The sequence below is a fragment of the Pseudomicrostroma glucosiphilum genome (genome assembly GCF_003144135.1).
Source record: "Pseudomicrostroma glucosiphilum strain MCA 4718 unplaced genomic scaffold BCV69scaffold_9, whole genome shotgun sequence".
Taxonomy (NCBI): Eukaryota; Fungi; Basidiomycota; class Exobasidiomycetes; order Microstromatales; family Microstromataceae; genus Microstroma; species Microstroma glucosiphilum.
The window spans coordinates 91,294-117,339 of record NW_020289921.1 but is presented as its reverse complement, the minus strand read 5'-3'; the positions used below and the strand labels follow the sequence as shown (position 1 = coordinate 117,339).

Genomic DNA, 26,046 nt, shown 5'->3' with positions numbered 1-26,046 from the left:
CCTCGGCCTCTTCTCGGCGATCTGGACCTCCGAAGTCTTTCCGGAGGCCAGGCAATCTTAGCACATGAGGAGGAATATTGGTCGAGTGAAGGGATACCATTGCTCTATATCTGTGGCGATAGAGAAAGGACGTAGAACAGTCTCTCGACATGACTATAGCTGACCCGTCCATCGTCAAGGTCCTCTTCATCGGAGCCGGCGATATCAACTTTGGTGAGGGCAGAGAGGTTGCCGAATGTACAGATAAGACGGACTTCCGAAGTGCCTCTGCCTGACCTCTATCTATCTCCTGGTCTGCCCTACAGGCTGTGGCGAAGGTCCTTGGAACCACAGTATCCGTCTAGAGAAAATTCTGGGTTCGCGTCTGCACGTCCTCGGTGTAGTGGATCCCAATCTGTCCAGAGCAGAGTCCCAAATCGGAGCCAAGCGGGCCGACCCAAAGACGCACGCCGCTTGGGCGGGGGCTACCGTCTTTCCCAACGTACCACATGCTGCCGCTGCTCTCGAGGCGCATTCGATCACATTGATTGTCAATGGCTGTCCTCCGCCCTTCCGTGGCACTACCCTAAAGGGCAAAGACCTCGACATGCAGCTGATGAAGCACTTCCCAGATGTACGAGGGCTGCTGATCGAGAAGCCCATTTCTTCATCTGACCCTGCCCATTTCGATCTAGAGACAGTCGCTTTCGGGCTCAGAGAATGGCAGGCCAAGCCCTCTGTCCTGTCAGTGGGATACATGCTAAGGTACCTCTCTCCTGTGGCTAAGATTCGCTCTGTCCTGGCTGAACACAATCTCGTGCCCATGTGCGTCAGCGCAAGATATTTCATGGCCTACCCTCTAGCAGTCAATGCCCAATGGTGGACCAAGAGCATCTGGGGAGGACCTGTAGTGGAACAAGCGACCCACTTTGTCGACCTCGTCCGCTTCCTCGCCGGCAGCGACGTAGGAAACGAGGTGGTCATGGACACGGTGCAGGCTTCGAGCGTAGAGTGGGATGAGGACGCCGGCGTATTGGGGGCGCAGGGCTTCGATGAGAGTTTGATACAGGAGGATCAGAGGATACCAAGGTTGACCACGGCATTTTGGAAGCACCAGAGAGGGACAGTGGCTACTTTGACACACGGTGTAGCTTTGCAAGGTGAGTACAGCAAAACCGGCCTGTCTTTGGTAGGACTTGGCTGACACATCACTCTTTCAGGAGCTGAATATTCAACGGAGATCGAGATCTTAGCCGACGGATGGCGCTTTAAACTTCAAGAAGCGTATTCCACATGTCCAACGCTTACGATCCGCTCGCCCGCATCCAACGACGACAGTAAGTATACCTGATGTTCCTGCTGCAAGTGCCTGATACTTTGGCTCACCTTATATTTTCTTTCTTCGATAGCCATCATCGAGTACCCCAACGAGGATCCATTTGCAACTGAGTTCCAAGTCATTGTAGACGCACTCGACGGTCAGAGTGACCAGCAGCCCCTCAGTAGCTGGACGGATGCATTGCAGACGTACAAGCTGACCTGGGCAATCAGGAGGGCCAGCGAAGAGACGCGGCGAAGAAATAAGGGCACTCGCCATAATGGAAGTGCCACTAATGGCACCTCGTAGACTTTCGTAGAGCATAGATGTCCGTCGCAAGCTTCTCCGATATAGACCAAGAATAAGCTGAGATCAATGACCTTTCGCATTCCCGATGTTACAATTTGTACCGATTGAGGGGCCCCGGAAATAAGGTGTGAAAGTGGGCTTGTGCACAGAGCGGACTGCCGAATCGCCGGCTTTTCCGCCTTTTCTGGTGGAGGGGGGCTTCGGGCCGAGCAGTGGGGCCCGCAGATCCGGTAGCAGTCTTGCTACCTTCATTGCTTACCAACATCTGGGATCAGCTCAATTGCTCGCTCGCTCGTATCCCTGACAGTTGTCCAATATGGCTGCAAAGATCCCTACTCTGTCTGCAAGCGCAGTCGCTGAACTCACTTCTCTGCTAGAAGAATACACGGCTTTTCCCAAGCCTCGCCTCCCTGGTACCTTTCTCACAGTCAGCTCTACAAACCCCAACGCTCCTCTCTTCCTTGATGCCAAAGGATCTCGCAATGCTACCGCAGACTTCACCGATGATCCTCGCGGGCCAGTGACACCAAAGACGCTGCTCTACATTGCTTCGTGCACAAAGTCCATCGTGGCCATCTCCCTCTTGTTGCTCATGCAGGAGGGCAAGATCAAGAGTCTAGATGAGTCTGTTGATCCTTACATTCCTCAGATGAAGGCCAATGGGGTGCTGAACACGAAGACAGGGGAGATCGAACCTGTGCACAAAGACAAAGATATTACGATCCGCATGCTGATGGACCACACGTCTGGCTCTACTTACCCTTTCAAGGAAGCCAGCCTGCACGCCTGGGCAGAAAAGAAGGGGCAGCCTTCCGCCTTTTCCCTCACAAAAGCGGCCTTCGTCGATCTCCCCCTCCTCTTTCAGCCAGGGGAGGGATGGAGCTATGGCTTTGGACTGGACTGGGCCGTGCTGCTCATCGAGAAGCTCCTCGGTGATGGGACTACCTTTGCGCAGTTTGCCCAGAAGAGGATCTTCGACCCGCTAGGTATGAAGAAGTCAACTTTCACCCCCAGAGATCTTGTTGCCTCGACTGCAGCAGCCGAAGGGGTCCCAGATGATGCCAAGGCAATGTACGCCTCCAAGCATGGTATGGAAATCCATTGGAGAGAGGAAGACGGCTCGCTGGTCCCTGTGACGAAGCAATACCCGCGACCTGCGGGGGCGATTTGGGAAGGAGAAGGGGCAGCTGCACCAGATGTAGCCAGCGGAGGAGCAGGTCTGGTCAGCACAATTGAGGGTGAGTAGGACACTTGATACAATCGGGGAGCCAGGACCTGTGCTGATACCCCCCACCTTTGTTGCCTCATCTGAAGACTACGGACGGTACCTCTCCTTCCTTATCGCTCTCTCAAAGTTCCCCGCTTCTTCAGCCGAGGCTGAGAAGCTCTCCATCCCCTCTTCGGTCTTCATAGACCCTTCCATCTCTCGCCAGCTCTTCACACCGCACCTGTCAGATGCCCAGATCCCGGGGCTTGTGAGGACGCTCGAGGACGAGGGTGTCGTGGCTCCCAAGGGGGGATACGCCAATCTTCAGCACACTTCGGGCTTGGCGTATCTCCCAAAGGGCACCGAGGCTGGAGTGACGCAAGGCTCGGTCTTCTGGAGTGGCATCACCTGCCTGTTCTACATTGTCGATCCGACGAAGGAGATTGCGGTGAGTAGTGCTTGCAATGTTGAGCAAGATGAGCCTGCACGGCTTGTAATGGAGGATAAACACTGACATGCTAACCACCACGTCCTCCTCTCCAGGTGATGCTGGCTACGCAAATCCTGCCGTATGCGGACCCGATGTGGAAAGAGCTCCTGTACAAGTGTGTCAAGGTAATCTACGGCGGTCTGGAGTGAGGGGTGAGGGCATGATGGAGCCGAGATCAGGAGCCCGTCTGTTGCCGTTGTTAGTATTACAGCCTTTGACTCAATCACCAGCTTCAGATCCCTCAGACATTCTCATCGCGAATGGATATGAGTAGAGTATGGAATTATGCACGGTGAGGAGCTTTATGGCAGCTGATCGACTATGTACAATGAACTGACATTCGGAGAGCTGCGACGATGGCGTCGAGAGTATGGGCTGCTGCGACGCTCAGAATGAAGCAAACATCACGGTCCTGTCGACACGAGATTCAGCACATCTGTTTCCATCTTCCGCAGTAGAGAGTGCGTATTTCTCCATGCGGAGTGTCTACTGGTCCTCAGGCTTGGCAACATGTCCAGGAGGATCGATGACGAGGCCGATGGCCTCGCGGACACCTTTGAAGCAGGAGGCAGGGAGGCAGTCCACGCTCGCCTTGACTTTGTTGGCGCAGACGTGATCTTGGACCGAGAAGCCTCCTGGAAAGGGCACAGCCAGAGGGGTAGTGACAGTGTCAGCCTCAACTGCATGATCCGCGCCTCGGTAGTCAGTGAGCAGACTCACCATCCAAATTCTTGGGATACCCTGGTTTCAGTCCATTAACATTCAAGAATCCCTCCAAGTGCTAATTCCCCGTCCCGTTCTCCTTCTTTACCGCCAGCTGACCATGAATTGCATAATCCCACTTGGCAGTCGGCCACTGCAGGTCATTCTCGCGGAGCATCTCGGTGATACATCTAGCGGATTGGTGGACAGAGACCCCTATGGCCTTGGCGGGGTCGACGGTAGTTTGGAAAGAACAACCGGTGCAGGTGGTGCTTTTACCCCAGAGGGAGGGGTCGGTCTGTCTTGCGCTAGATGTGGATGACAGGGAGGCAAGGGAGGCGAGGGCAAGGAAGGCGCTGGTCAGGAGTTTCATCGTCGTGAGTGGTTGGATCGGCTCTTGCACTTTGGAGGTGTTGCTTGGAGATCGAAAGGGCGGCGAGAAGAGGAGAAGAAATTCCTGCTAAGCGCCGGTCCTTATATCCTTCCCTCCCTTCTCCATCTCCAGGTCGTAAGTACAGCAGCATCGAACGCCGATGTACGCCAAGCACCACTATACCCCGCTATTCGCTTGTCCGGAGCTGCAGGCACGGGAAAGGCACTACCGGTCACCGGAGCAATAGCGAGCCGCGCCCAGGTACCGTCTAGGGAGCAAAGCGGCTCACCGGTCCCGCTTGACCCGTCGTACGCTCGGCGTCTGGGCGTACGGCGCACGTTGTCCGCTCATAGCCACAAATGACAGCTGCCGGTTCAATGTTTTCTCGACGCAAAGTCGAGGAACACAGGAGGCATACGTACCCTCTCCCTCGAGCAACCTCGTTGATAGACCAGCCCCACCGAGTGAGACCCCACTTCGAGTGTCACCAACCACGATGGTACACGAATTGAGTAGAGTCGCAACGTCAAATGTCATTTATCATAAGACAGCCACGACAACGGGAGCAGACCAATGTTCGTAAGGAAGGTAGGAATCGTTAGAAGGGTCATCAGATTGCAATGGACATGGACTTGAATTGTCCTGGGTATCTTGTGAGGCACAGGTCGTAGCCGTGCCGCTCGTCGTGATCTTGTCGTCAAGTTGTCCCGTCCAGAAGACGGCCGCCTGGTGCTAGGTTGGAGAGTGCAGTGCTTGCCTCTTCGTAGACACTTCTCATCCAGTCTCTCTTCGTGGACAGAGCTGGTTTTCCCGGCTCTCCCCTAGTAAGTCGCCCTCACATGACGACGCACTTCTTACTATCCAGTCCCATCCTCCCTTTCCCTCTAATCTCGGCCAGCCCCTCCTTCCTCTTCTTCTTATCCAGTTGCGTACTAGTCTCCATGGCTCTGCACTGTCGAACCGCATCCTCAAAGATCTCATCCACATTCGTGCCCTTTCTCGCCGAGGCTTCGTAGTAAGGGATTTTGCCCCACAGCCGCGAGAGGTTTGCGCCGACTTCTTGGGGACATTGTCGGTCGGCTTTCAGGTCGGACTTGTTGCCTACAAGGATGAGGGGAACCTGAGCGGGGAGAGAGGAAAAAGAAAATCCACCAAAGTTGTCAGTTGTGGACTCCAAAGGACTATGAGCGCAAGGAGAGGATCCCGCATTACACGACCTCCCGTAGAGTACTCACTTTGCGGCCCTTCAATCGGAGGATTTGCTCTCTCAATTCTCCGAGCTCATTGACGCTCCCCAGATGTGTGAGCGAAAATACCAAGATGAAGGCATTGCCAGCTTTCATGTAGATCTCTTTGAGAGCCGTGAATTGTTCCGTCCTAAGGTCAAGGCGAATTGCAGGAGGCAGGGTCAGAGAGTGAGCGGGCCAGTATCAGAGCTCTCGTCCAGTATACGCCTTTGACTCACCCTGCAGTATCCATGATCTCTATCACTGACTTGAGACCGTCTACCTCCATCGTCTTGCGATATGTCTCCTCAATAGTCGGGTCATATGTGGACAAGAATTCACCCTTGACGAATTGAAGGGTGAGGGCAGACTTACCCACTCCACCGCCTGTGACATCGGACAGCGCTGGAGAGTCAGCATTGAGGCAGGTTCAGGGGCAGTTGTGCGATCTCAGTCTATCTCACCTCCTAGCATGACAATCTTGATGTCAGCAGCATCGTCCTTGTCGGCCATGTCGAGACGGCTGTGATGCTGCTTGCTCGGCAACCGTCCTGGCTTCTTCGCAGCTCCGAAAGTCGAAGACCGGATCGACTCCCTCTAGAGGTGTGGTTTGTCAGCTACGCTACTAGACTTGCTGAGTGCGATGGGGATCACGCAGCGTTTGCGGGACAAGGAAAGGAGTCTAGGTGGTGTGCGTGCAGTGGGAAGGTAATGCCTGTAAGTCATGGGCAGCCCTCGAAGCTCGAGGAAGGGCGGCGGCAGTGCAGTGTACGCAGGTCCGGCCTTGCGTAGCCCCGCAAATGGAGCTGCTTTTGACTTGGCTCCTTGGCTGCCTCTGCTTCTTCCGCGTAGCAAGCTAGGCACAGCCCAGGGGCAATCGGTGACGGCGGATGATGAGCGTCGTGGGGACACGGGCTCGATTGCCTGGAAGATCAGGAACGCGGGCACCTTCTAGGCGCGGGATACAGCAAGGCAGTGGCGACGATGACGCTTTGCAGACGTGTGACGAGGTGGACAAGTACAGCGGGCAGAGATGATCGTCGGCTTACTCGCTGCTCTGGTCACTCCTGGAGGGGAACAAGGTGAGGGAAGGTGTCCCATGCGTGCATGCGTCGGCGGAACGGAAGGGGCACCGTCGGCACGCCCTCACGCATCTTACTCTACCCACGCTCTGTCCCCCGCCAAGCTGTGCCTTGCTCCACGGCTACCCTCGAACCTCATGCCCGAAGCCACTGACTTATGCTTGCAGATGTATAGCCGGAGCATATCCGAGTAGGGAAGGGACGCTTCCCCTCCCACGTCGCTACCTCGGCATGGTTCTCGCGCTGCGCCCTCATTGTCCGCCTGCTCAGCCTCGACGACGGAAGGGCGATGCCGAGCCGGCGGCGTTAGGCGTGCCTGCCTGCTTGGGTGGCTTGTGAGTCCAGCAATTGCCCGAGGGTCCACCAAAACGTCCTCTGCTTCCTACCAGAACCTCCACTGCGCCTCACCGCCATCTTCTCCTCGTCGCTGACACCTGCATCTCTGGGACGATGTGGCCTAACACATTCTCACCATCCTAGAAATCAGCCAAGACGAGACCTCTGCGAGTCAGAGAACGCGCTTCGACCCCGCCGAGTCTGAGCGCTCGTGCCTCTCGGTCGTAAGCTGACGATACCCTGCCGTACGCCATGGCGTCTTCGACGGGAAAGCCTGCTTCCTTTCCAGATCCGTCATCATCATCGCCAGAATCATCGTATTCGTCGTCATCCTACCTGGTCACAGCAATCATTTGTCTCGTTGCCTTTCTCGTCCTCTTCGGAGCAATCCTCCCGCGCATACCCAGGCTTTTCCTACGCGGCAGACTACGAGTGAAGTGCGTCGGTTTGAGAGGCTTGAACGGCCTGGAATGGAGATCGAATGGATTTGGGAAAATCTCAGGTGATCGAGGAGGAGAGCACAGCGGCGATGGCCAACCACCTGAAGGCCTCGTGGTCAAAGTACAGCGCATCTACATCTCCTTTGGCCGGAAGAGGCTAGATGAGAGCCCAAAGAGCAAGCAGGGTCGCGCAAGGAGCTGGCTCACCATCAATGTCCAGGGCGTAGGCGTTCGTCTGCCTCGCTCACCCACAGATGAAGCCTCGAAGCAAAGAAAGCTCGAGCAGGCCAAGGTCAAGGCTGCAGAAGAAGAAGAGGCCGCCAAGAAGTTGCAAGAGGAAGAGGACCAGAGAATGGAAGCTCTGGTACGAGGCGACAGCCCAGCTGCCCCCAGAGCTGGCCCCGAGGAGGCGCAAACAACGAGCGGAGACGACAAGGCCAATGAGGGTCCTGCGCCATGGTTCGAGTCAAGCTATTGCTGGCTCTCGCTCCGAGCATATCCCGCCATTCGCTGCAGGCTCTATCAGGCTGCCCGAGCCATCACGTTCTGCATCGTCTCAAGTCTGCCCGCACTCATGTCTTTCATCGGGATCGAGGTACACCGAGTGGAAGTCTACCTACAGGAAGTCGAGTCTGTTGTGAGAGTAGAGGATGCTGGCGTAGAGTTGGCGATGGCTCTGGTCACAGATCGAGAGCATTCGGGACCTATGGGGAAGGACCGACGGGACGCTGGCAGAGTCAAAGAGCCGCGTCAACACTATCGCCGTTTGTCAGAAGCCATCATCAACGTCGGTCATACCGCCAGGGGGGCTGCGACTTCCATCACCGCCGGCCTTCCTGCTGGAAAGGGCAGCCTCATAATCCGTGTAAGCGGTGTCGAAGTCTTCGAAGCCGATCTGCATCCGGATGACAAGTCACGTTCCTCTCGAACCTCTGCTCGTCGTTCCAGTCAGGACTCCTCTTTATCATGCTCGTCGACGCGCTTTACGTCGGACACTGGTTGGGCGAAGGGTGGACAAACCGTCAATGCTACCATTCCCCTGGCTTCCAAGCTTCTTTGTTTGCCAGAGGTAACGCGCTTCGAGCTCGGCCTGCGGATAGGCACGAGTCTCAACTTCGGAGGACGAGAGACTGTGGAGACTTCGCTAGATCTGAGCAAAGCTGATGTCGGCCTCGATGCATTATACCGCATCGTTCGAATCGTTGAGGATCGCAAGGCCCTACGTAGTGGCCCTATGCCAACTGTGGCAGGAGCAGGGGGAGATCGCTCGGCCTTTTCCCGTCATTTCGCACAGCAGCGCAGAGAGCCTGCTGAGAAAGCTCTTGCTGCTCTGCGGACTCTCTCCGTCACAATGCCTCAAATCTCCTTCAGATCTGATACGAGACCTGGCGCGAGCGAGTTCTCGATGGATTCCCTCTCCGAAGAAGAGAGAAAGCGGTTGCCCTCTGCAATCTACGTGGGTGGAAACATCAAAGGCATTCACGTCTCACTGAAGAACAGTGACCCGTCGGAAAGCAAGCATCAACATTGGCTTGGCACTTGTGGAACACACAATCATAGGCCCGTTGAACATCGTCGCGCCTTCCTTGTTGATGCTGGCTTCTCTTCTCTGCAATTGTCGTGCCGAGTCGACGAACAGAAGGAGAGATCAGAGTTCCTCCACCTGGACGAGCTGAATGTCCACGTTCGGTCTACTTGGACTCCCTTTGGTCTCTTCCCTGCCTCACTTGATGGCAAAGAGGCTTGCAGACGCTTCTTCCAAGGTGACCCCAACGAACAGTCCCTCCTTGCCGAGATCAGCTTGGAAAGGATCAGAGGAGATGTGAAGCTCGACTGCGCAGCTGCCCTCCTGACGTACGTAGAGATGAGGCGAGCTGAGCGGAGAGCAGTCATCAAGAGGTTGAAAATTGATCGCCCTTCGCGGGAGACGGCATTCGATACACTCCTACGTCACGTACCGAGGCTGTCTATTGGATTGGAAGTTGGAGAGACTGCCTACCGGCTTGATGCAGGCCGGGCACTCTCCTCCGATTCTGCGCAGGACGCCAGCCTCATGTTGAAGGTGCCATCATTCCACGCGGCTTTCCACGGCTCCTATCGTGATGCATACATCAGACGCAATGATAGGGAAAGAGCCGCGGCTTGGAAGGCTCTTGAAAAGGACGAGCTGGAATGGTCACTCAAGAGCACGTACGATAGTGAGGGTCCTGGAGCTTCCTCGCCTCGTACGCCCTCTTCTGGCTTCTCTGCCTTTGTCGGTAGACTCCGAGGTGGTAGTTGGTCTCCAACACGACGGTCGCGATCAGCTTCCAAGACAGAGGAGCGGGGCAAGAATGTCCCCTCACCGAACGCCGATGAAGGTGGCATGTCCATTGAAGAGGCGGTGACAAAGATGAACGAGATTATGAAGACCGAGGGTGAAGAGAAGAGGGTAGCTACAGAGCGGCAAAAGTCAAAGGAAGATTCTCGCTTGGGAGCCCAAGATCGAGAGATCATCATTCCTGGCACCGCCGATGGCAAGCCCGGGGAGCCTCAAGTCGTCAAAGTACCTGCGCGCCTCGTCCGCAGACCCTCTCTTGCGCTTAATGAAGACTGTGGCATCATATATGACTTCGAAGGCAATTTGACTTGTCCAGTCATCGAGAGCTTCTTTGTCTTCACTGGCCCCGACGCTCGTCAGTCTACGAACGGCGAGGGCGGTGATGCACATCTGGTTCGGAGACAGCTGCTGGCGATCAACAATGTCGATGCATCGGCAATTGGCGACATACCTGGCATACAAGAGCTCGGGACCAGCCGTCCTATCTTGAGACTCACTGGACATCACACAAAGGTACGCGGCTTTGTTGAGGAAATCGACCTCGAGCTCTGGCATCCCCGGGTCTTCGAGGCGATGCAAGCAACTATGCGGGAGATCCAGATTGCTCGGCGCCCCTTCGTGACCTCCGCGGCGAAGGAAGAGTACCATGAGCCCGGCGAGTTGGGTCACCAGCCCTCGGCTTTTGCCCAGACTGCCAAGGTGGTGCACCTCATCGACAAGTTCCGCCATGGCCTGGACCTCTGGTTGTCCATCGGCGGAGTACTAGCGCATGTAGGAGGCAACGATCCCAAGTGCGATCCTCACCTCTGTCGCGGTGTAGGTTTCGAGGCTCGTAGAATCGTCATCGAATTTGTCTGTCAAAAGAAAGCCCCTGAGCTGCTAACAACCAAGGCAGACTGGGGCGCGCGCAGCGCTTTGATGCTACCGGAGGACCTCGTCATGACTGCCAATGCCCTCGCATTGCGGCATGGCAAGGCTGCGACTGGCAAGATCAGTCTGTACGAGATTGGCCTCTTCCCTCTGCTAGATGTTGAAGAGGCGACTCTTCTGGTGAATGAGGATCTGAAGAGCCGCTATGGATCTCCAAGTCGAAGTCGGAGGCAGAAAACGCCTTCTGACGATGAGGGAGAGGACGAGGAGGAGGCCACTGCAATCTTCGCCGATGCAATTTGGGACTTTCACGATCGTCAGCCAGCCTTCGAGACTTCTGCTCGTCGTCGCTACAATCAAGAGGACCGCGCAAAGAATTACATCTTCTGGATGCCTTACTCTGCTACTCGAGTCACAATTCGGCCACCTGTACTCAAGCCGACTTTGGTAGCAAAACACTGCGAGGAGCTCACCATTGAATCTGATGGCACAAGACTGCTGTCTTTCAGGATTCAGTTGCTTCACTCGTACTGCATCCTGATCGCTGTGGCCGCTCTCAGGCGCCTGAAACCGGACAGTGCAGAAGCAGCGGTAGACGAGAATGATCGTTCTCTCGACGACCAACCGGAAGCTGCACCATCCAGCAAGCTGGCGCGACCGAGCATCTTTGTTGACCTGGGTGTAGCTGATGTCCACGTTTTCGTCGACTTACCCGAGAACGTTAATCTGTTCCTCCACATCCGCCGCCTGGATCTTCGATGGACGGACGCCGAAGGGGGATCAATGCTCTGGGAGTCGCTCATGGGGGCAGTCGAGTCGCCACGAGTGATCGCATCCGGACAATGGGAGGAGATGGTTCGCCTCAGAGATTGGAAAGTGTCGGTCAACCCCAATGGAGGACCTGATGGTAAGCTCAAGGTTTACGTCAACGGCGATGGCGCCAGTGTTCGTATACCATATGGCTACGTTGTTCATCACATCATCGACAGCACCTCGGTCGCCTTCAAGGCAACAAAGCAGCTTGTGCACCAGTTCGTCAAGGGTGGAGAGGACTCAATCATCATTCCCGTCGGCGAGGACCCTAAGCATGTCCCCTACGTGGACGTCAACATCCGCATCCTCACAATCGAGGCGCAAGACGATCCCATCGAGACCAGACTCAACATTATCTGGCGAGCTGGTGGAGATGAGAACCGGATGAGGCTGGAGCGGGAAGAGGCATTTGCAGCCAAGCTTGCCAAGCTCGAAGCAGAAAAGAAGCTACGGTCAGCTTCGAGGAGCTCAGTATCGTTGCAGAGCAGTCGCGGTACTTCCAAATCGCGTCCCAGATCAAAGTCGATTCACAGCCGGTCCAGTCGGAGCGAAGATGAATCTGACGAGACTAGCGGCAGCGAGACGGAGACGTCCCAGTCAGACATTGATATCGAGGAGCATATCCAGCAGGCTCGCAGTAGGCTCGATGCTTACAATTCCTCGAGCTGGCTCCGCCGCTATGCCAATGCACGAGCAGAGCAGGGCAAGCGTGAAGACGCAATGGTAAAAAGCATCTTTGGTCGATTTGCAGCCAAGGCTGCTGTCGAGCTACCCATTGAGATGGTCCAGCCGAGCCGAGCTGCGCCGCTCTTCCGCTCTAGTATGTCCAAGGTCAAGGTCTCTGTAGGGCCCACGAGCTTCCCTGAGGATCAACTACGCGATTGGATGCATGAGCAGGGCAATGGCACCCCCAAGGACCTGCCGTACAGCTTGTTGGTGCCCTTGCACCTGCGCTGGACGATGGCGGAGTGGCGATGGGAGCTCCGAGACTATCCCATCCCGCTCTTGCACATTCCGCCTTTGAAGGCAGATCAGGGAGAACACCTCCCAGCCTTTGAGCTCTTTGGGGACATTTGCATCGCTGAACACATCTCCGAGGGCACCCAATCCATTCGCCACGTCCCCGCCATCATCGTCCCCGCCGCCACGGGACATCCGGATGCCTCTGAATTTGGCATCAACGTTCCCAAAGTCGCAATGCCGGTCAAATTCTACGGCTCACCAGTCGTCGACATCAATTCGGCGTACCCGACTCGCTTCGCATGGGGTCAGAGTATTCAGCCTGCCATTGCCGACATGGTAAGGGTCTTTGACGGAATCAGCAGTCCGCCACCAGATCCTTCGCCCAAGCTCGGATTCTGGGACAAGCTTCCCCTCATCATTCAGAGTCGTATCCACCTGCGCTGGAAGAACAAGGGGGAATTGCATCTCTATCTCAAGGGTAGTCGCGACCCGTACTCGATCAGTGGCAATGGAGCAGGCTGGGTCAAGTGCTGGCGAGGTGACGTCGAGGTCAGAATTGGCTTCAAGAATCCAGACGGAGAGTTCTTGCAATTCATCAGTGACCAGTACATCTTGGCTATTCCAGATCTGCGAGACTATCAAGATAAAGCTGCCATGGGGACAAGCGACAAGAGTGCTGCCAATGAGGAGAAGTCTGGCAAAGACGGGCGCAAGGAAGACGGCAGTACCAAGGGGCAAAGTAGCACTCTCTCCGATGAGGCCAAGGAGATGGTAGATGGGAAACCCTCTTTGGCTACCGATCAGTCTCGTCGATACATGAAGGAGCCTCAATTCTCCAAGATCGTAATCAAGCTCACGAATGGTGTGAGATGGGGAGCTTCCCTACGACACGAACACACCTGTCGTGATCATAATTGCAAGCAAGAGAAGAAGTGCTCTGGTCAAAATTTCTACCGAGCCTGTCGCTTCTTCGATCGTCGGCCGCATTGGACTGTCATCCAGCGCAGCAAAGAATACGTGGCTACATTGCCAGAGGACGAGCGCCACGGTGATTCCTTCTATGGATGGCGATCTGACTTTGGTCATCTGGCGCTCTCTATCTACTCTCCTAGAGATGGACTCGAGGTCGACGGTGTCCGTCGCGGTCACTCGGGCGGCGGCAATAATCTCTACTTCTCGCCATTGGCCTGGCAGCACTTCTGGGCGTGGCTTAGGCTGTTCGACAGCGCGATGGGTCTGCCCATTCGGCAAGGGAGGCTGTTCCCGACGGGTCCTCCACCCTCGCCCAAGTTCGGCCGTAGCCTGGCAACGATCAAGTATCGCTTCGACATTTCTCCTCTCTACATTTCCCACTTGTATCATCAGCATTCGCGATCAGACTGGGCAAAGGGACTCAACACCATTCTCGGTGTCAAAGCTCGTCTGGGCGCCTTCCATGTGGACATGCACCAGCGCCAACAAGAGACGATCAAGGAGCGACCAGAGCTGCAGGAAGCGAAGAAGGTCTTCCATAAGCCCTTCTACGAGGCGGAAGCCGACCTGGGCGACATCGACCTCCGAGCGCTCGTAGGTAGATTCCGTGACTCGTCGAAGCGTCTGGTCGATTACGTAAATGCTGATGTTGGGGCGGACGAGGACACGAATCTACTCGACGACGGCTCAGTGGTAGGCCCGGAAGACCTCGAGTGGGTGGACCTCAATGACTTTGTCGAGGTGGACTATACGCCCAATGATGATGAGCCCCCGGAAATCCGCCTGATCCAGGCTCTCACCTGCCCAAGATTCAATTTCTACCGACGCTTTCACACGCACAGTGAGAGGCGAGACATGAAGAAAGGCAAGGAGGACGAGCAAGCGCCCGAAGCAACAGAAGAGTCCAAATTCGGCAACGAGGACCCAGAGACGCACACCTGCCTGATCGGAAAGGCTCCTCTCAACTTCCACGTCCAAGCCGAGTTGGCCAAAGCTCGGGTGAGCGTTCTGAAAGAGGAACTTGACAAGCTCGATCAAACAAGGAGCCGCAACTCGGACGCTGTCAAAGATCTGCGCAAGCGGATCAAATTGATCGAAGACTATTGTAAGGCGCTCGAGAAGGGTGACACCTTCGAGATTAGGGCAACACGGCGCGGTAATCGATGGGACAAGGACAAGGCCGAAGCGGATGATGAGTCTCCCCGTGCTGGAAAAGATGGACGGCGTAACAGTGATGCTAAGAAGATAGAGTCTTCAAATTCCGCCGATGGGGTCGCTGATCTCTCCGAAGTTTTCAAGGATCTTGACACCTTCGACGATCGCTTCTTCGTTCACAACCCCGTCATCATCTTCTCCAATCAGGTCCGACATGTTTTGTTGCGCTATTATGCCCTCTACAAGAAGCGTAAAGGATTCGTTCATCATATGACGGCAAGGGCGATCTACAACATCAAGCAGCTCTCTAAGCACCTGGAGAACGATAGCAAGGCAAGTGCGAAAAAGTCATCTTCAAATTTGGCCGGAGACGAGAGCCGTTCCGAGCATTCCAAAGGTGATGATAATGGCTCCAAGAGCGGCGTTGAGCTTCTCACCGGTCTTCTGGACGACACCCAGCGTTACGTTCTGGAAGACAGCGCACGGCCACGGGCTGGCTCGAGTGCTACATCCTACAAAGATACCTTGGCAAATGCGGTGCTCGACACTCACGTCAACCCTTGGGAGGGCATTTCTGAGGCATTCGATGTCCACAGATCCAACTTTTGTGTCTTTCTCAAGCCTCAGATTGTCATGAAGAGTCAGATCGATGATACCTCGACGGTCATTCTTACCGCGATCAGGACTCGACTGCAGAACTTCGCCGTCGTTGACCCTAGCATCTCCGATGAGGACTCAGTCAATCGAAGGGTGCTGTCTCGCAACTACTTCTCCATGGACGGACTGCAAGCTTTCCACCCCGTCTCGCACAAGAACACACCTACTTCGAGGTTCGGCAGTGGCAGAGAAGCGGTCGGGGCTCAGCTGGCCGTGCCGCTGGAGACGTTGATCGACTTGCGACATGAGACGGGCGCCTTCAATAGGATCGTCAGCAGAACGGATGCGAGTGTCCGTTACGACAAATTCAACCGCCTGCGGTTGCACGACTCGACACGTCCCATCACTTCGGATGCTTGCCATGAGGAACCCGGTCTCGATCATCTGCGTCATTACATGGACCTCTTGCGAGTGCGATGCCCTCGCTTTGCCGTCTCAGCCAACTCTACCCACTTCGGTGCTCTGTACAATATTGTGACGGACTTGATCCTTTATCGTGCGCCGTCCTGGCAGGAGCGGGCAAAGCAATTGCAGACGATGCTGTTCAGCTACGACTTCAAGGACACCTCTATGCTCGCTGACCTAGTCAAGGATCTGCAATGCCGCATTCGGCGAGCTCTCGAGCTTGACGCGGAGTATCAATTCCATTTCGACGATCTCAACGAAGATGGAAAGGCGGACCTCTTCAGGCTCAAGACGGAATTATCGGACCTCGTCGATGAGCTTCTGCTGATCGCAGATGCCATTACGGAGTCGGAGGATGCCAAAGGAGAGGAAGACAAGGACAAGAAGTCTGCTCTTCGTCTGGAGGCACATGCGCAGGACATCTCATGGAACATGATGGGTGAACAGGAGGGAGACCTCTTGGCCAAGCTCTCCATCAAGGGGCCTAGCTTTACCTGGCTGAACAAGGCCGACAACTCGACTGCGAATACTCTATCGATCATCGATCTCCAGGCAGTCGATGTGCGGCCTGATGCTCATTTCCCCGAGATCATCACCAAGTGGAACAAGGCTTTAGACCATCCCATGGCTAGACAGGGCCGCTTTGTGAATGCTGTCTGGTCTGAGATGGCGCCTGTGGGTGGCATCTCTCTCGTTGACCAATTCGAATTTGATGTTCATCCGCTGCATCTACAACTCGAGATCAAGACCGGTAGGCTCATCATGGCATACATCTTCGGCAGCAAACGACATCGTGAGGAGGAAGAAGAAAAGAAGAAGAAGATGCTGGAGGCCCAAGCCGATAAGCTCTCTTCAGCCGCCCAGAAGAAGCGATCGCCATTTGCTCGACTGACTGGAGGCAGGTCTAGTGGCGACTTGAGTCGAAACAATAGCGAAGTCGCTACACCAGCCGACGAGCCCTCTTCCCGTCGTACCTCGATGTCGTCCAGCAATGCCGATCAACAATCCACATTCCGCAACAAGTCCGTCTCTCAATCGGCATCAGCGGAGGGTCGTCTCTCCGTAGCCGAGACAAAGAAGAGTGATCGTAGCACCGAGCGTAGCAATGTCAATCTGCATGGCAATGGGAACGACTCTGGCGCCTCGGACGATGAAGAGGATCTCTCACAATTTGCCATTGCCAAGCGCAATGCTGAAGAGATGCGACATCGCGCTTCGTCGAATCTGACCTTTTTACTCTTCAAGTTGGCTGAAACGGTCTTTTGCCTCTCTTATAAGGGTGAGAAGGAGAAGTCCATCACAGACGTGTATGACCTGGTGTTCAAGGCGCCTACGATTGAATATCGCAATCGCACATGGACGTACGAAGACCTTGTGCAGCACATCAAGAAGGACGTCTTCAGAGCCGCATGGGGCCAAAGGACCACTATTGTCAAGTCGATCTTGTCTCATCGGCCCAAGCGACCGGAAGCGCTGCGTAATATCAGAGAAAAGCAGATGCTGCTCCTCAAAGGTTCCAAGGAGACCCGCAGTGTCTCTCCGCTGCAGTTGCACGTCCAGCCTCCCACGCCAAGAACCACCTCGCCTCTACTCGGTAATGGGGAAGGCTGGAGTCTAGGTCAAGCTTCTGTAACCAATCGCAGTCCGGACTCTGAAGAGCGGGGCGGAGAATTCTTGACGAGAATGGGCTCGAATGCGCTCTCCCCGAACCTGGAAAGGGGTGGAAGTGAGAGCGACAGCCCTACCGATGAAAGGAACGAGTCGCGACCTCTTCACTCTGACGATGCTGGAGACCTAGCAACTACGGAGAGCTCGGCGAAGAGCGCACCAGTGAAGTTTGGCCGGTTCCTACAGACTCGCCTGAATCGTGATCGGTCACGCGATGGGAGTGGCGGTGGCGGTAGCGGTGGTAGCACTGCCGCTGGCCCAGGGAGGAGGAACATGCTGAGATCGAGTTCGCGCTCACCTAGCCTCACACCAGCTGGAGGGGAAGCTCAGTCGCCGGCGAGCGAGACTTCCCCGTCCACTGCTGCACAGTCTCGCGATTCGGCGTCGGCGTCACGGCCGTCGCCGAGACGAACTATGTCGGGGAGCGGTAGCTCGAGGGGGCCATCTATGAGTGGAGATCCAAGGTAGATAAGCGGCACTTCCATTTGAATGAGTAGTGAGCTCGTGTCACAGTGTCTGTTTTACGTTACTATTCCGCTGCATCGTCATGCTTTCCTCTGTACAATGAATGGTCTGTCTGTACAAGAGTGCGAGCGTGTGCCAGAGTGCCGGGCCACTTCCGGGTTGGTAGGACCCTTTAGCCCGGGTCAGCCCTGCGCGCGCTGAACCCGGGCGCGCCGGGGGGAGATTAGTTTTCCCGCGTAGGGCAAGGCTGAGTGAGGGCGACGCGGGGCCGAGGGCGAGGCGAGGCAAAGTGCGAGGGGCTGAATTCTTCCTGGCTGCCACGGCCAGAGGAGGAACAAATCCACTTTGCCAGACGACGGCAGCAGCTTCTCCCTTCTACTTCCACCCAAGAAGCTCAGCTACTGACTGCATATATCCACACCAGCAGCAGCTCAGCACATCCTTCTCTCCTTCTCCTCCTCCCCCCTCCCACCTCTCCACCGCCCATCATGTCCGGTCGCTTCTTCCGCAGCGTGTCCGACTCCGAGGACTCCTCATCTTCCTCTGATGAGGAGCTCATGTCCGATTCCGACAATGAAGACCAAGGAGACAAGAAGGCCTCTTCTTCTACAGCCGCTGCCGCAGCTCCCAAGAAGAAGTCTGCCTTTATGAAGTCCAAGGGCAGTGATGATGATTCAGAGGACAGCGATTCAGACGATAGCGACTCCGATGATGACGATGATGATGAAGACTCGGATGAATCTTCTGCTGCTCGCCCAGCTGCTAGGCCTGGACAGAAGGTGTCCAAGTTTATGAGGGGAGCTGCTTCCGACAGTGATGATGACAGTGATGGAGACGAGGTGAAGAAGGTCATCAGGAGTGCAAAGGACAAGAGGGTGGATGAGGTGGACTCGGTGGTCAAGACAATCGAGAATGCTCAGAGGATTGACGATTGGGTCGCCATCAGCAAGGGTGAGTGGTCAGAGCAAAGAGACCAGTACGCGGTGGCTCTCCATGCTCACGCCAGCGTACATTCACCATGCCTCCCCTGGTCACAGAGTACGACTCACTGCTGCGTCTCTTTGAGCGCCAGAAGACAATGAACGAGGCAGAGCCCATCAGTTTCTTCAGATGTATCTCCAACCTCGAGGAATTCCTCAACCAGTCCGTAGCTGCAGGAAAGGGCAAGAAGATGAAGGCCCCTAACGCAAAGGCTATGAATGGTATGAAGTCGAAGCTGAAGAAGGCTATCAAGGACCACGACACAGAGATCTCCAAGTTCCGATCCGTGAGTTTGCATCGGGGTGGGGGAATTGTATGATCTTGAGCGCTGCTGACAGTCCATCATCCATCCCTGATGGTTTCCCGTTTGCGTCATAGGACCCCGAGGCTTTCGAGGCTGAGCTTGTTGCTGCGACCGCTCCTCAGGCACCACCTCCCAAGGCTCCTACAGCCAAGAAGTCAGGCACGGCTACTTCCCAAGCCCCAGGCGAGGGAGAGGACGATACTTTCCAGACCGTCGGCAAGGGTGGTCGAGCTCTGGCTATCACGTCCGAAGGTCTCTTCAAGTCTCTGGCTGCTGTCATGGAGGCTCGAGGAAGGAAGAGCACCGACCGAACTGAGCAGGTCGCTATTCTGCAAAAGCTTCTCACTGTGGCTGAATCGTCCTACCAGAAGCTGAGAGTTCTACTTGCTCTCATCGCCGCCCGATTCGACTACAACGCTACCGCCAACAACTTCATGCCCCTCGACATGTGGAACGCTGCCAGGACCGAGGTTGATCAGCTTGTGCAGACACTTGCTGCCGACCGATCATATGTCGTACGTGAGGACACCGAGGACTACGACGACTCAATTGACCGAGTGCCAGGACAGAACGGAGAAGGATCCGTCGTAGCTGTGCGAGGTAGCATCATCTCATTCGTTGACCGACTGGACGACGAGTTCACCAAGCACCTGCAGAATCTCGACCCTCACTCGACCGAGTATCTCGAGCGTCTACGAGACGAGCGCTTCCTCTACGCGACAATCGTGCGAGCTCAATCCTACCTCGAGAATGCCGCGCAGACTGCTGTCAGCGGCTCGGCAGATTCTTCTTCGCAGACCGACGCTCTCGCCCGAGTGGTGATGCGTCGTCTGGAGCACGTCTACTCGAAGCAGGCTGTCATCATCCAGGCCCTCGAGTCCGCCAGCGCTGCTACTCAGGATGACGCCGAGAAGGTTGCCCAGGCCTCCGCCTTCCCTACTGGTGCTGGTGTGGCTGGTTCAGCTGCTGGACCTTCTCAGCTCGTTCGAGCTCTCTGCGTGCACCTCTACAAGGCCCCTGGCCTTACCGGTGAACGTCTGCGCACGCGAGCCATGCTGTGCCACATCTACAACACTGCTCTTCAGGCCGACTACTACGTCGCTCGGGACATGCTGTTGATGAGTCACTTGCAAGATTCGATTGCTCTAGCCGACGCTGCTACTCAGATCCTGTACAACCGAAGCGTTGTTCAGATTGGTCTCTGTGCCTTCCGTCTGGGCCTGATCAAGGAAGCACACGCCGCCCTCTCGGACATCTTTGCAGCTGGCCGTGTCAAGGAGCTGCTCGCACAGGGTGTCCAGAGGTCAAGCGCTTATGCTTCCATCAGTCCCGAGCAGGAGAAGCTCGACAAGCAACGACAACTGCCTTTCCACCTGCACATCAACCTCGAGCTGCTCGAGTCAGCCTACCTCGTCTGCTCCATGCTCCTCGAGGTACCGCATATGGCTCGTGCTGGCACAGACCCAGACCAGCGACGAAAGGTCCTCTCCAGGCCCTTCCGTCGAATGCTCGACTACACTGACCGACAGGTCTTCAGTGGCCCCCCCGAGTCTGCTCGTGATCACATCATGCAAGCCACCAAGGCTCTGCAAGTCGGTGACTGGCGCGAGTCTTCTCGTCTGATTGGCGAAATCAAGATCTGGAAGCTCCTCTCAAGCGCAGCGGACGGCAAGGGGGGCGAGGAGTCGGTCAAGGCTCTCCTGAGCAAGCGTATTCAGGAGGAAGGTCTGAGGACATACCTCTTCTCCTATAATGCCTACTACACCTCTGTCTCCATGCAGCACCTCGCCTCTACCTTTGATCTCAGCCTCTCCCAGGTGAGGAGCATCGTCTCCCGAATGATCTGGAACGAGGAGATTGCCGCCTCTCTCGACTCTTCCCCCGGAGTGGAAGGACCCATTGTCGTCCTGCACCGCGAAGAATCGAGCAAGGTTCACCAGCTGGCCCAGACGCTCGCTGAGCGAGCTTCGAGCATGCTAGACCAGAACGAGAGGCTGCTGGACGCCAAGATGGGTGATGGACCTGGTGGAAACCGGGATGGTGCTGATGGCGGCAAGGGCAAAGGGGAGAGGGAAGGCGGTAGGGAAGGTGGTGGTGACAGGGGTGGAAGGAGGGAAGGCAGGAGAGGCGGTGCGGGAGGACGTGGTGGTGGTGGTAGGGGCAGGGGAAGGGGGAGGAGTCAGTTCCAGGCTCTGCCCGGTCAGGTTGCCGCTGGTCGCTAAGACTGATGAGACGATCAGTATCCCTACCTTGCGACCATTCCTCTGTGTCATCGGCCAGCCCTGCGGGTTCATGCTCCTCTCAAAAGACACTCTATACTTCAGCTTGCACGTATTGATCATCTATCTATGTTCCCCGAGTGTGTCTCCATCCATGCCTTGTCACAAGCTCATCGCATCTCATTCAGCTCCCCCGAGCTAACAGCACTCGTGCCCAGCGCCCACTCAAAGAGGTCCGCAAACCACTTTCCCTGCAGAGGACTCTCCTTGACCACGCTCACCAATCCCGGCACTCCCTCCTCCTCCTCCTCTTGCATTCCCGCCTCTGTGCCGTTGCCATTCTGAGATTGCTTCTGGTGCTCTCTCCCCGAAGGAGGAGACTTGATGGCGATTCCGTGCACATTCTCCCCGTCGCCTTCGCCGTCGCCGGACTCCTCTGTGCCCCCCTCGGCAGCTAGCTCGGCTCGGGAGCGGCCGCTGCGCTTAGTCGAGGAGCGGCCGTGGGCTCTCCGACTAGACAAGCGGGAGTTTTGAGAGTACACAGAGATGTCAGTGAGGTGGACGATCGACTCTGCTGATGATTAGGGCTGGGCTGATACTCACTCTACGATGCACATGCCCCTCGTGAGCTTGCCCTCTGCCTCTACTGCAAAGCGTCTCTCCGTGTACACCCATCCCGTCGAGTCTTCCCTCTGCTCTCCCTCTTGCACTCCTGAAGAGGCGTCGTTCTGACTCTGATGCGCCTCGAGGTACTCGTGGTACTGATGGTAAGCCTCTCCTCCCTTGCCGGCCTCACTGGGCGCAAAGCAGGCGTGGGCCACAGCGAGTGGGTCGTGCGCTTGGAAGAGGTCGTCCCGCTCTGCTGAGAATGGAAGACCATAAGGTGCGTAGGAGTTGGTCATCTTGCGAGGGTGGGTGAGGATGGAGGTAATACTAGGGAAGGGGAGCGCAGGTGATTTTGGTCAGCTGGGTACATCTGTATAGAGCATCTGTGTACTCACAAGTTTCCCAATGGTCCTTCAGCCTTCATCAGATTACCATACTGCACCGTGTGTCGTCCAGTGATATCCAGCGGAAGCAGCTCGATGGGCAACCTCCTGCCTCTCCTCCCACTAAGGCACCCGTGCCCCACACTCTCCTCAAACAGCACCTTTGCCGCCCATGGGTCTGCATAGGTATTGAATTCTGCCACGGGCGAGGTGTTTCCCGGCTCGTCGAGGGAGCCGCCCATGATGGAGATGAGGCCCACGCGGGAGAAGGTTTGTGGGTCTTGCAGCCATGCTTCGGCTAGGTTGGTCACCGGGCCGAGGGCAGCTATACGGATCGTGCCTGGTGGGTGGGAGGCCAGGAGGGACAGGATGAGCTGAGGGGAGGAATGCGAGGAGAGAGATAGGGGAGCGGGAAAGAAGGGCTTGTCTCTTGGGTGGGAATCGCTGCCTGGTGGTGGGATTGGGAGCGGGTGGGGGTCGCCTGGTAGCGAGGAGATGGAGGAAAGACCATCTCGGCCTGAAGTAGCGAGGAGTGGTACCGTGTCAGATATTTCGCTTGAAGCAGAGCCGACCTCATCCTAGAGCGTTTGCTCACCATGGAAGTACGAAGCAGTGAATCTCTCCACGCCCTTTAGTGGACCTTCCGCTCCTAGCGCAACCTCAATCTTCCTCGCCCCCGGTCCTACAGCCCTGTGCCATCTACTTCCTCCCTCTCCACCAGTTCTCTTCTCAAGCTCATCCTGCTTCTTCAGAACCTCAAACGTTCTCAGGACATTGTCCCTTGCGTAGTCTAGCGTGGTGTTGCCAAAGGTGAGAGTGATGGCTAGGAGATGGACGTGCGGAAGGGAGAGGGCGAGGAGAAAGGCGAGAACATCGTCTACCCCTGGGTCCGAGTCGATGATGAGCTTCAAAGGTTGATCAGGCGGCGAGTAGTGAGGTGGCAGAGGAGCCGATGAAGACGAAGAGGAAGAAGTCATTGTATTGACTGTGTAGAGTGGAGAAGTCAAGATTGCGGAATGGTCGGAAGGAGTGGAATCGAGCTTTCATTTGGCCGGTGCGGGGCCCAAATGCCGGCGGCATCCCGCGGGAAGAGAGGACGGGGAGACGGAGAAGGGAAAGACAGCTGTAAAAGCTTATCGACGGGGGCTAGGAAACCACAGATGGTAGCCTTGCAACTGGAACAGTGCAGCAGTGCTTCGGAGGGACTATAGCACCGCCATTTGAGCGACGCTTCGTTCCGCAGAATGGCAAGGCATACTAGGAGATGGGTAAGAAGCGGAACACCCAAAGGACTCGACAGGGCTGGTACAAGCATACACCTCGGGCCTCATCCAACTTTTTGCGAGGGTAGGTGGAACAGCAGGCATTGTGGACTTCACTGAAACTTTCAGACGATCTGGTACTTCAGCCTTTGTTTGTGGGCCACAATTTGGATGTTGAGCTTGGCTTCTTTAGCGCGGAGAAGCCTGATTGAGCTCTTGATAGCGCTCGAGACTTTGTCCAACTCGGCTTGTGCAGAGGCCAGCTTGATTTCCGCAGCGGAGACAGCGGCCTTGATCGTCTGCATTTCAGCGATGTCCGAGCTCGTCCATACATCTCGCTCTTTGATGAAGAGGATCCCTGCTTTCTTGATTTTCAAGACTGCGTGTACCAGCGGCATACTGTCCTTTTTGCAGCGCTCAAACCAGGCCGCATTGCCGCTATCCAAAGGCTGTGAGCATTTGGGCCATATGACATTCAATGCCGCAGCCATATCACAGTACTTCTGCCTCATACTGTCGGCAGGAAGGTCTCGACGGTTTTCCTGTTTGTTGTTCTAATCCATCTCAAGTGGCGCTTTGCCGGCTTTCCACGCCAAGTAAAACCTGAGCTCCTGGCCGGTAAGGTTCTCCTGAAGCCAGACTTCTCCGAATTCGTCTACGTGAGAGGCACCCTGCCAATGCGTTGCGGCAGCCACGCTCTTGCCCGACCTGAGTACTGCTCGCAGCGCTTCCAATTTGTCTGCAGTGGCGTGAACATCGTCTGAGGGACAAGGTAGAGTCAGACGAGGTGAGTGCTTGGAAGTTTTCGCCGGAAGCACTTTGGATGAGGCTGGTGGGCTAGCTTGATCCATTTTGCGCTTGTTGAATCGTTGCGAGAAAAAGACCGTATGTGACTTCACGCAGGGAGACGTCAGTCAGAACTTATGGACGGCAACGATCGGGAGGGAACTGTGTCTCAGGGAATGTTCACTTCTTCTCAGGGCATGCGAACGTCAGGCACCACACTTGTAGCTCACTCCGGAGCAATCGTGCGCTTCGATGACATCAGCGACGCGACAAGGGTCGGGAAAGTACGGGAACTGCCCCGGAAGCTGGAGCGCAGCCGTGTGAGTATAGTCCGCCGTACCTCCTCAGAGCTGGGCCTGTCAGCGCACACTCGTCACACATGAAATTCTAGGCAAATACCAATGTTCTGCAGACTCTACGTCTTCTCTCCTAGCCGACCTCGGTACTCTCACAACGGACTGCCTCACAAAAAACGAAATATGACTCTCGGCTCAGTTGGTGGAGGAAAACGCAGCCTCATTACAAGTGGGGTGGGAAATGGGCTGCAGAGTGCCCAAGTGAACTACGATCGTCGGTCTCCTAACAACCTGGAGAGGCTCTTGGAGCTGAAGTGAATCAGGAGAGAACGGCCGAGCTACTGTTTACGACTGTACAGCCAGACTTCCTCCTCTTTCCAGATCAAGCAGGCCATCGACCGAGGTCTCAGCTATCCCTTCCTCCAGAAGTGACATTGGGCTGAGTACAAAAGCGTTGACGCTCTTCTCTTCACAGTCAGCGTCCAATCGCAGGCTGCTGTTCTTCAGTGAGGCACTCCGTTGGCCAATGCCAGCACGGGGCTCACTCGTCTTTGAAGGCTTCGCGCTCTTGAAGGGGACCTCGATCCTCAGCTTCCAAGCAGTGACCTTGCGCTGCGTCCAATGTTCCCGATTCTGTATCAGCATTAAGGACGCTTTGATCTCGTTGACAAGTTGCTTCTCCCAAAGAGTGCAGGCGTTGAGACGGGCAAGCTGTATCGATGTCGCTGCTATAATCTTCCGTGCCGTCTGCAGTTCGGCGCGCTCAGGTCTAGTCCATAGCTGGCGTCCAAGCAGATAGAGCAGACCCTCCTGTCGCACCTTGACGATCGCATGAAGCAGAGGCATTGCTGGTCGTTGGTGATACTGGAACCATGCCACATTGTCGGCATTCAGGTATTCTCCAGGGTAGACAGCGTTCAAAGCCCATGCTAAGGTGCGGTACCTTCTCTCTTGTTTCTCCGGACAAGGCAAGGCGCGACGGGGGGATGCACCCCAGAGTACAAGCGGTCCGGATCGTCCTCGTCTCCAAGCAATGTATTGCTTATGCTCTTCCTGAGTGAGAATTGTTGCAAGTCTTGTCTCCACAGTAGCGTCGGAGTCTACTTCCCGCCAGTGTGTCGCCCTTGCCAAGCTCTTACCGCTTTCGACAGTCGTCTGTAGATCGTAGAGCTTGCGGGCAGTCGTCCTCAGGTCATCGTCTAGCTGAGGCAGAGGGAGTGGAGAGGATTTTGGGTCGACTTTGATGGACCAGTCGATGTGTGGACTGAGGGCGCCAGTCTTGCGACGAGATCTGGAGCCACCCATGTCCTGCTACATTCCTGGAAGTCCGCGTCACTGAATGGTGAACAACAGCAAGGGGGCGGCTGGAAGTGTAGGGAGGGCAGCATAGGGAGGACAGAATGGGTGTGACGAAGTGTACGATGGCGTAGAGGAAGAAGCGGTCCGCTACAATCGATCT

The 26,046-nt window shown here is 55.8% G+C and overlaps 9 protein-coding genes across 9 annotated transcripts; 4 read left to right on the top strand and 5 right to left on the bottom strand.

Moving 5' to 3' along the window:
* Positions 1–49: 49 nt before the first annotated feature.
* Positions 50–1,698, top strand: BCV69DRAFT_283450 (hypothetical protein). The gene is made up of 4 exons (XM_025492714.1): positions 50–213; positions 306–1,139; positions 1,200–1,316; positions 1,389–1,698. Exons 1-4 carry the CDS (start codon positions 150–152, stop codon positions 1,604–1,606), a joined length of 1,233 nt encoding a protein of 410 aa, XP_025347083.1. The 5' UTR covers positions 50–149; the 3' UTR covers positions 1,607–1,698.
* A 185-nt stretch (positions 1,699–1,883) lies between these two features.
* Positions 1,884–3,689, top strand: BCV69DRAFT_313131 (beta-lactamase/transpeptidase-like protein). The gene is made up of 3 exons (XM_025495001.1): positions 1,884–2,844; positions 2,921–3,261; positions 3,357–3,689. The coding sequence occupies exons 1-3, from the start codon at positions 1,923–1,925 to the stop codon at positions 3,450–3,452; spliced, it is 1,359 nt and encodes a 452-aa protein (XP_025347082.1). The 5' UTR covers positions 1,884–1,922; the 3' UTR covers positions 3,453–3,689.
* On the bottom strand, positions 3,531–4,378 carry BCV69DRAFT_313130 (hypothetical protein; the record flags this gene model as incomplete). Its single annotated transcript, XM_025495000.1, has 3 exons — positions 3,531–3,938; positions 4,024–4,044; positions 4,126–4,378. The coding sequence occupies 3 exons, from the start codon at positions 4,376–4,378 to the stop codon at positions 3,790–3,792; spliced, it is 423 nt and encodes a 140-aa protein (XP_025347081.1). The 3' UTR covers positions 3,531–3,789.
* A 686-nt stretch (positions 4,379–5,064) lies between these two features.
* Positions 5,065–6,222, bottom strand: BCV69DRAFT_213228 (putative RSR1-GTP-binding protein). The gene is made up of 4 exons (XM_025489766.1): positions 6,069–6,222; positions 5,844–5,991; positions 5,614–5,755; positions 5,065–5,498 (listed from the first exon to the last, which is right to left on the bottom strand). Exons 1-4 carry the CDS (start codon positions 6,115–6,117, stop codon positions 5,214–5,216), a joined length of 624 nt encoding a protein of 207 aa, XP_025347080.1. The 5' UTR covers positions 6,118–6,222; the 3' UTR covers positions 5,065–5,213.
* Positions 6,223–6,815: 593 nt separating this feature from the next.
* Positions 6,816–17,865, top strand: BCV69DRAFT_283446 (hypothetical protein). Its single transcript, XM_025492713.1, has one exon. The coding sequence runs from the start codon at positions 7,275–7,277 to the stop codon at positions 17,751–17,753; it is 10,479 nt and encodes a 3,492-aa protein (XP_025347079.1). The 5' UTR covers positions 6,816–7,274; the 3' UTR covers positions 17,754–17,865.
* A 218-nt stretch (positions 17,866–18,083) lies between these two features.
* On the top strand, positions 18,084–21,431 carry BCV69DRAFT_283445 (hypothetical protein). The gene is made up of 3 exons (XM_025492712.1): positions 18,084–18,701; positions 18,788–19,017; positions 19,110–21,431. Exons 1-3 carry the CDS (start codon positions 18,239–18,241, stop codon positions 21,255–21,257), a joined length of 2,841 nt encoding a protein of 946 aa, XP_025347078.1. The 5' UTR covers positions 18,084–18,238; the 3' UTR covers positions 21,258–21,431.
* Positions 21,432–21,853: 422 nt separating this feature from the next.
* BCV69DRAFT_287697 (nucleoside hydrolase) lies at positions 21,854–23,220 on the bottom strand (the record flags this gene model as incomplete). The annotated part of the gene is made up of 3 exons (XM_025493582.1): positions 21,854–22,187; positions 22,256–22,760; positions 22,839–23,220. The coding sequence occupies 3 exons, from the start codon at positions 23,218–23,220 to the stop codon at positions 21,854–21,856; spliced, it is 1,221 nt and encodes a 406-aa protein (XP_025347077.1).
* A 410-nt stretch (positions 23,221–23,630) lies between these two features.
* Positions 23,631–24,017, bottom strand: BCV69DRAFT_299673 (hypothetical protein; the record flags this gene model as incomplete). Its single annotated transcript, XM_025494359.1, has 1 exon — positions 23,631–24,017. One exon carries the CDS (start codon positions 24,015–24,017, stop codon positions 23,631–23,633), a length of 387 nt encoding a protein of 128 aa, XP_025347076.1.
* Positions 24,018–24,648: 631 nt separating this feature from the next.
* On the bottom strand, positions 24,649–25,929 carry BCV69DRAFT_213189 (hypothetical protein). Its single transcript, XM_025489765.1, has one exon. The coding sequence runs from the start codon at positions 25,890–25,892 to the stop codon at positions 24,933–24,935; it is 960 nt and encodes a 319-aa protein (XP_025347075.1). The 5' UTR covers positions 25,893–25,929; the 3' UTR covers positions 24,649–24,932.
* Positions 25,930–26,046: the final 117 nt, after the last annotated feature.

Excerpts from the sequence above, each read along its gene's own strand:
- BCV69DRAFT_283450 (XM_025492714.1), top strand. The coding sequence starts at position 150 with ATGACTATAGCTGACCCGTCCATCGTCAAGGTCCTCTTCATCGGAGCC. Across the intron at positions 214-305 it reads AGCCGGCGATATCAACTTTG|GCTGTGGCGAAGGTCCTTGG; the intron begins GTGAGGGCAGAG and ends TCTGCCCTACAG. Across the intron at positions 1,317-1,388 it reads GCCCGCATCCAACGACGACA|CCATCATCGAGTACCCCAAC; the intron begins GTAAGTATACCT and ends TTTCTTCGATAG.
- BCV69DRAFT_313131 (XM_025495001.1), top strand. The coding sequence starts at position 1,923 with ATGGCTGCAAAGATCCCTACTCTGTCTGCAAGCGCAGTCGCTGAACTC. Across the intron at positions 2,845-2,920 it reads TCTGGTCAGCACAATTGAGG|ACTACGGACGGTACCTCTCC; the intron begins GTGAGTAGGACA and ends CCTCATCTGAAG. Across the intron at positions 3,262-3,356 it reads ATCCGACGAAGGAGATTGCG|GTGATGCTGGCTACGCAAAT; the intron begins GTGAGTAGTGCT and ends CCTCCTCTCCAG.
- BCV69DRAFT_213228 (XM_025489766.1), bottom strand. The coding sequence starts at position 6,117 with ATGGCCGACAAGGACGATGCTGCTGACATCAAGATTGTCATGCTAGGA. Across the intron at positions 5,756-5,843 it reads GAGATCATGGATACTGCAGG|GACGGAACAATTCACGGCTC; the intron begins GTGAGTCAAAGG and ends CCTTGACCTTAG. Across the intron at positions 5,499-5,613 it reads TCCGATTGAAGGGCCGCAAA|GTTCCCCTCATCCTTGTAGG; the intron begins GTGAGTACTCTA and ends CTCCCCGCTCAG.
- BCV69DRAFT_283446 (XM_025492713.1), top strand. The coding sequence starts at position 7,275 with ATGGCGTCTTCGACGGGAAAGCCTGCTTCCTTTCCAGATCCGTCATCA.
- BCV69DRAFT_283445 (XM_025492712.1), top strand. The coding sequence starts at position 18,239 with ATGTCCGGTCGCTTCTTCCGCAGCGTGTCCGACTCCGAGGACTCCTCA. Across the intron at positions 18,702-18,787 it reads TTGGGTCGCCATCAGCAAGG|AGTACGACTCACTGCTGCGT; the intron begins GTGAGTGGTCAG and ends CCCTGGTCACAG. Across the intron at positions 19,018-19,109 it reads AGATCTCCAAGTTCCGATCC|GACCCCGAGGCTTTCGAGGC; the intron begins GTGAGTTTGCAT and ends TTTGCGTCATAG.
- BCV69DRAFT_213189 (XM_025489765.1), bottom strand. The coding sequence starts at position 25,892 with ATGGGTGGCTCCAGATCTCGTCGCAAGACTGGCGCCCTCAGTCCACAC.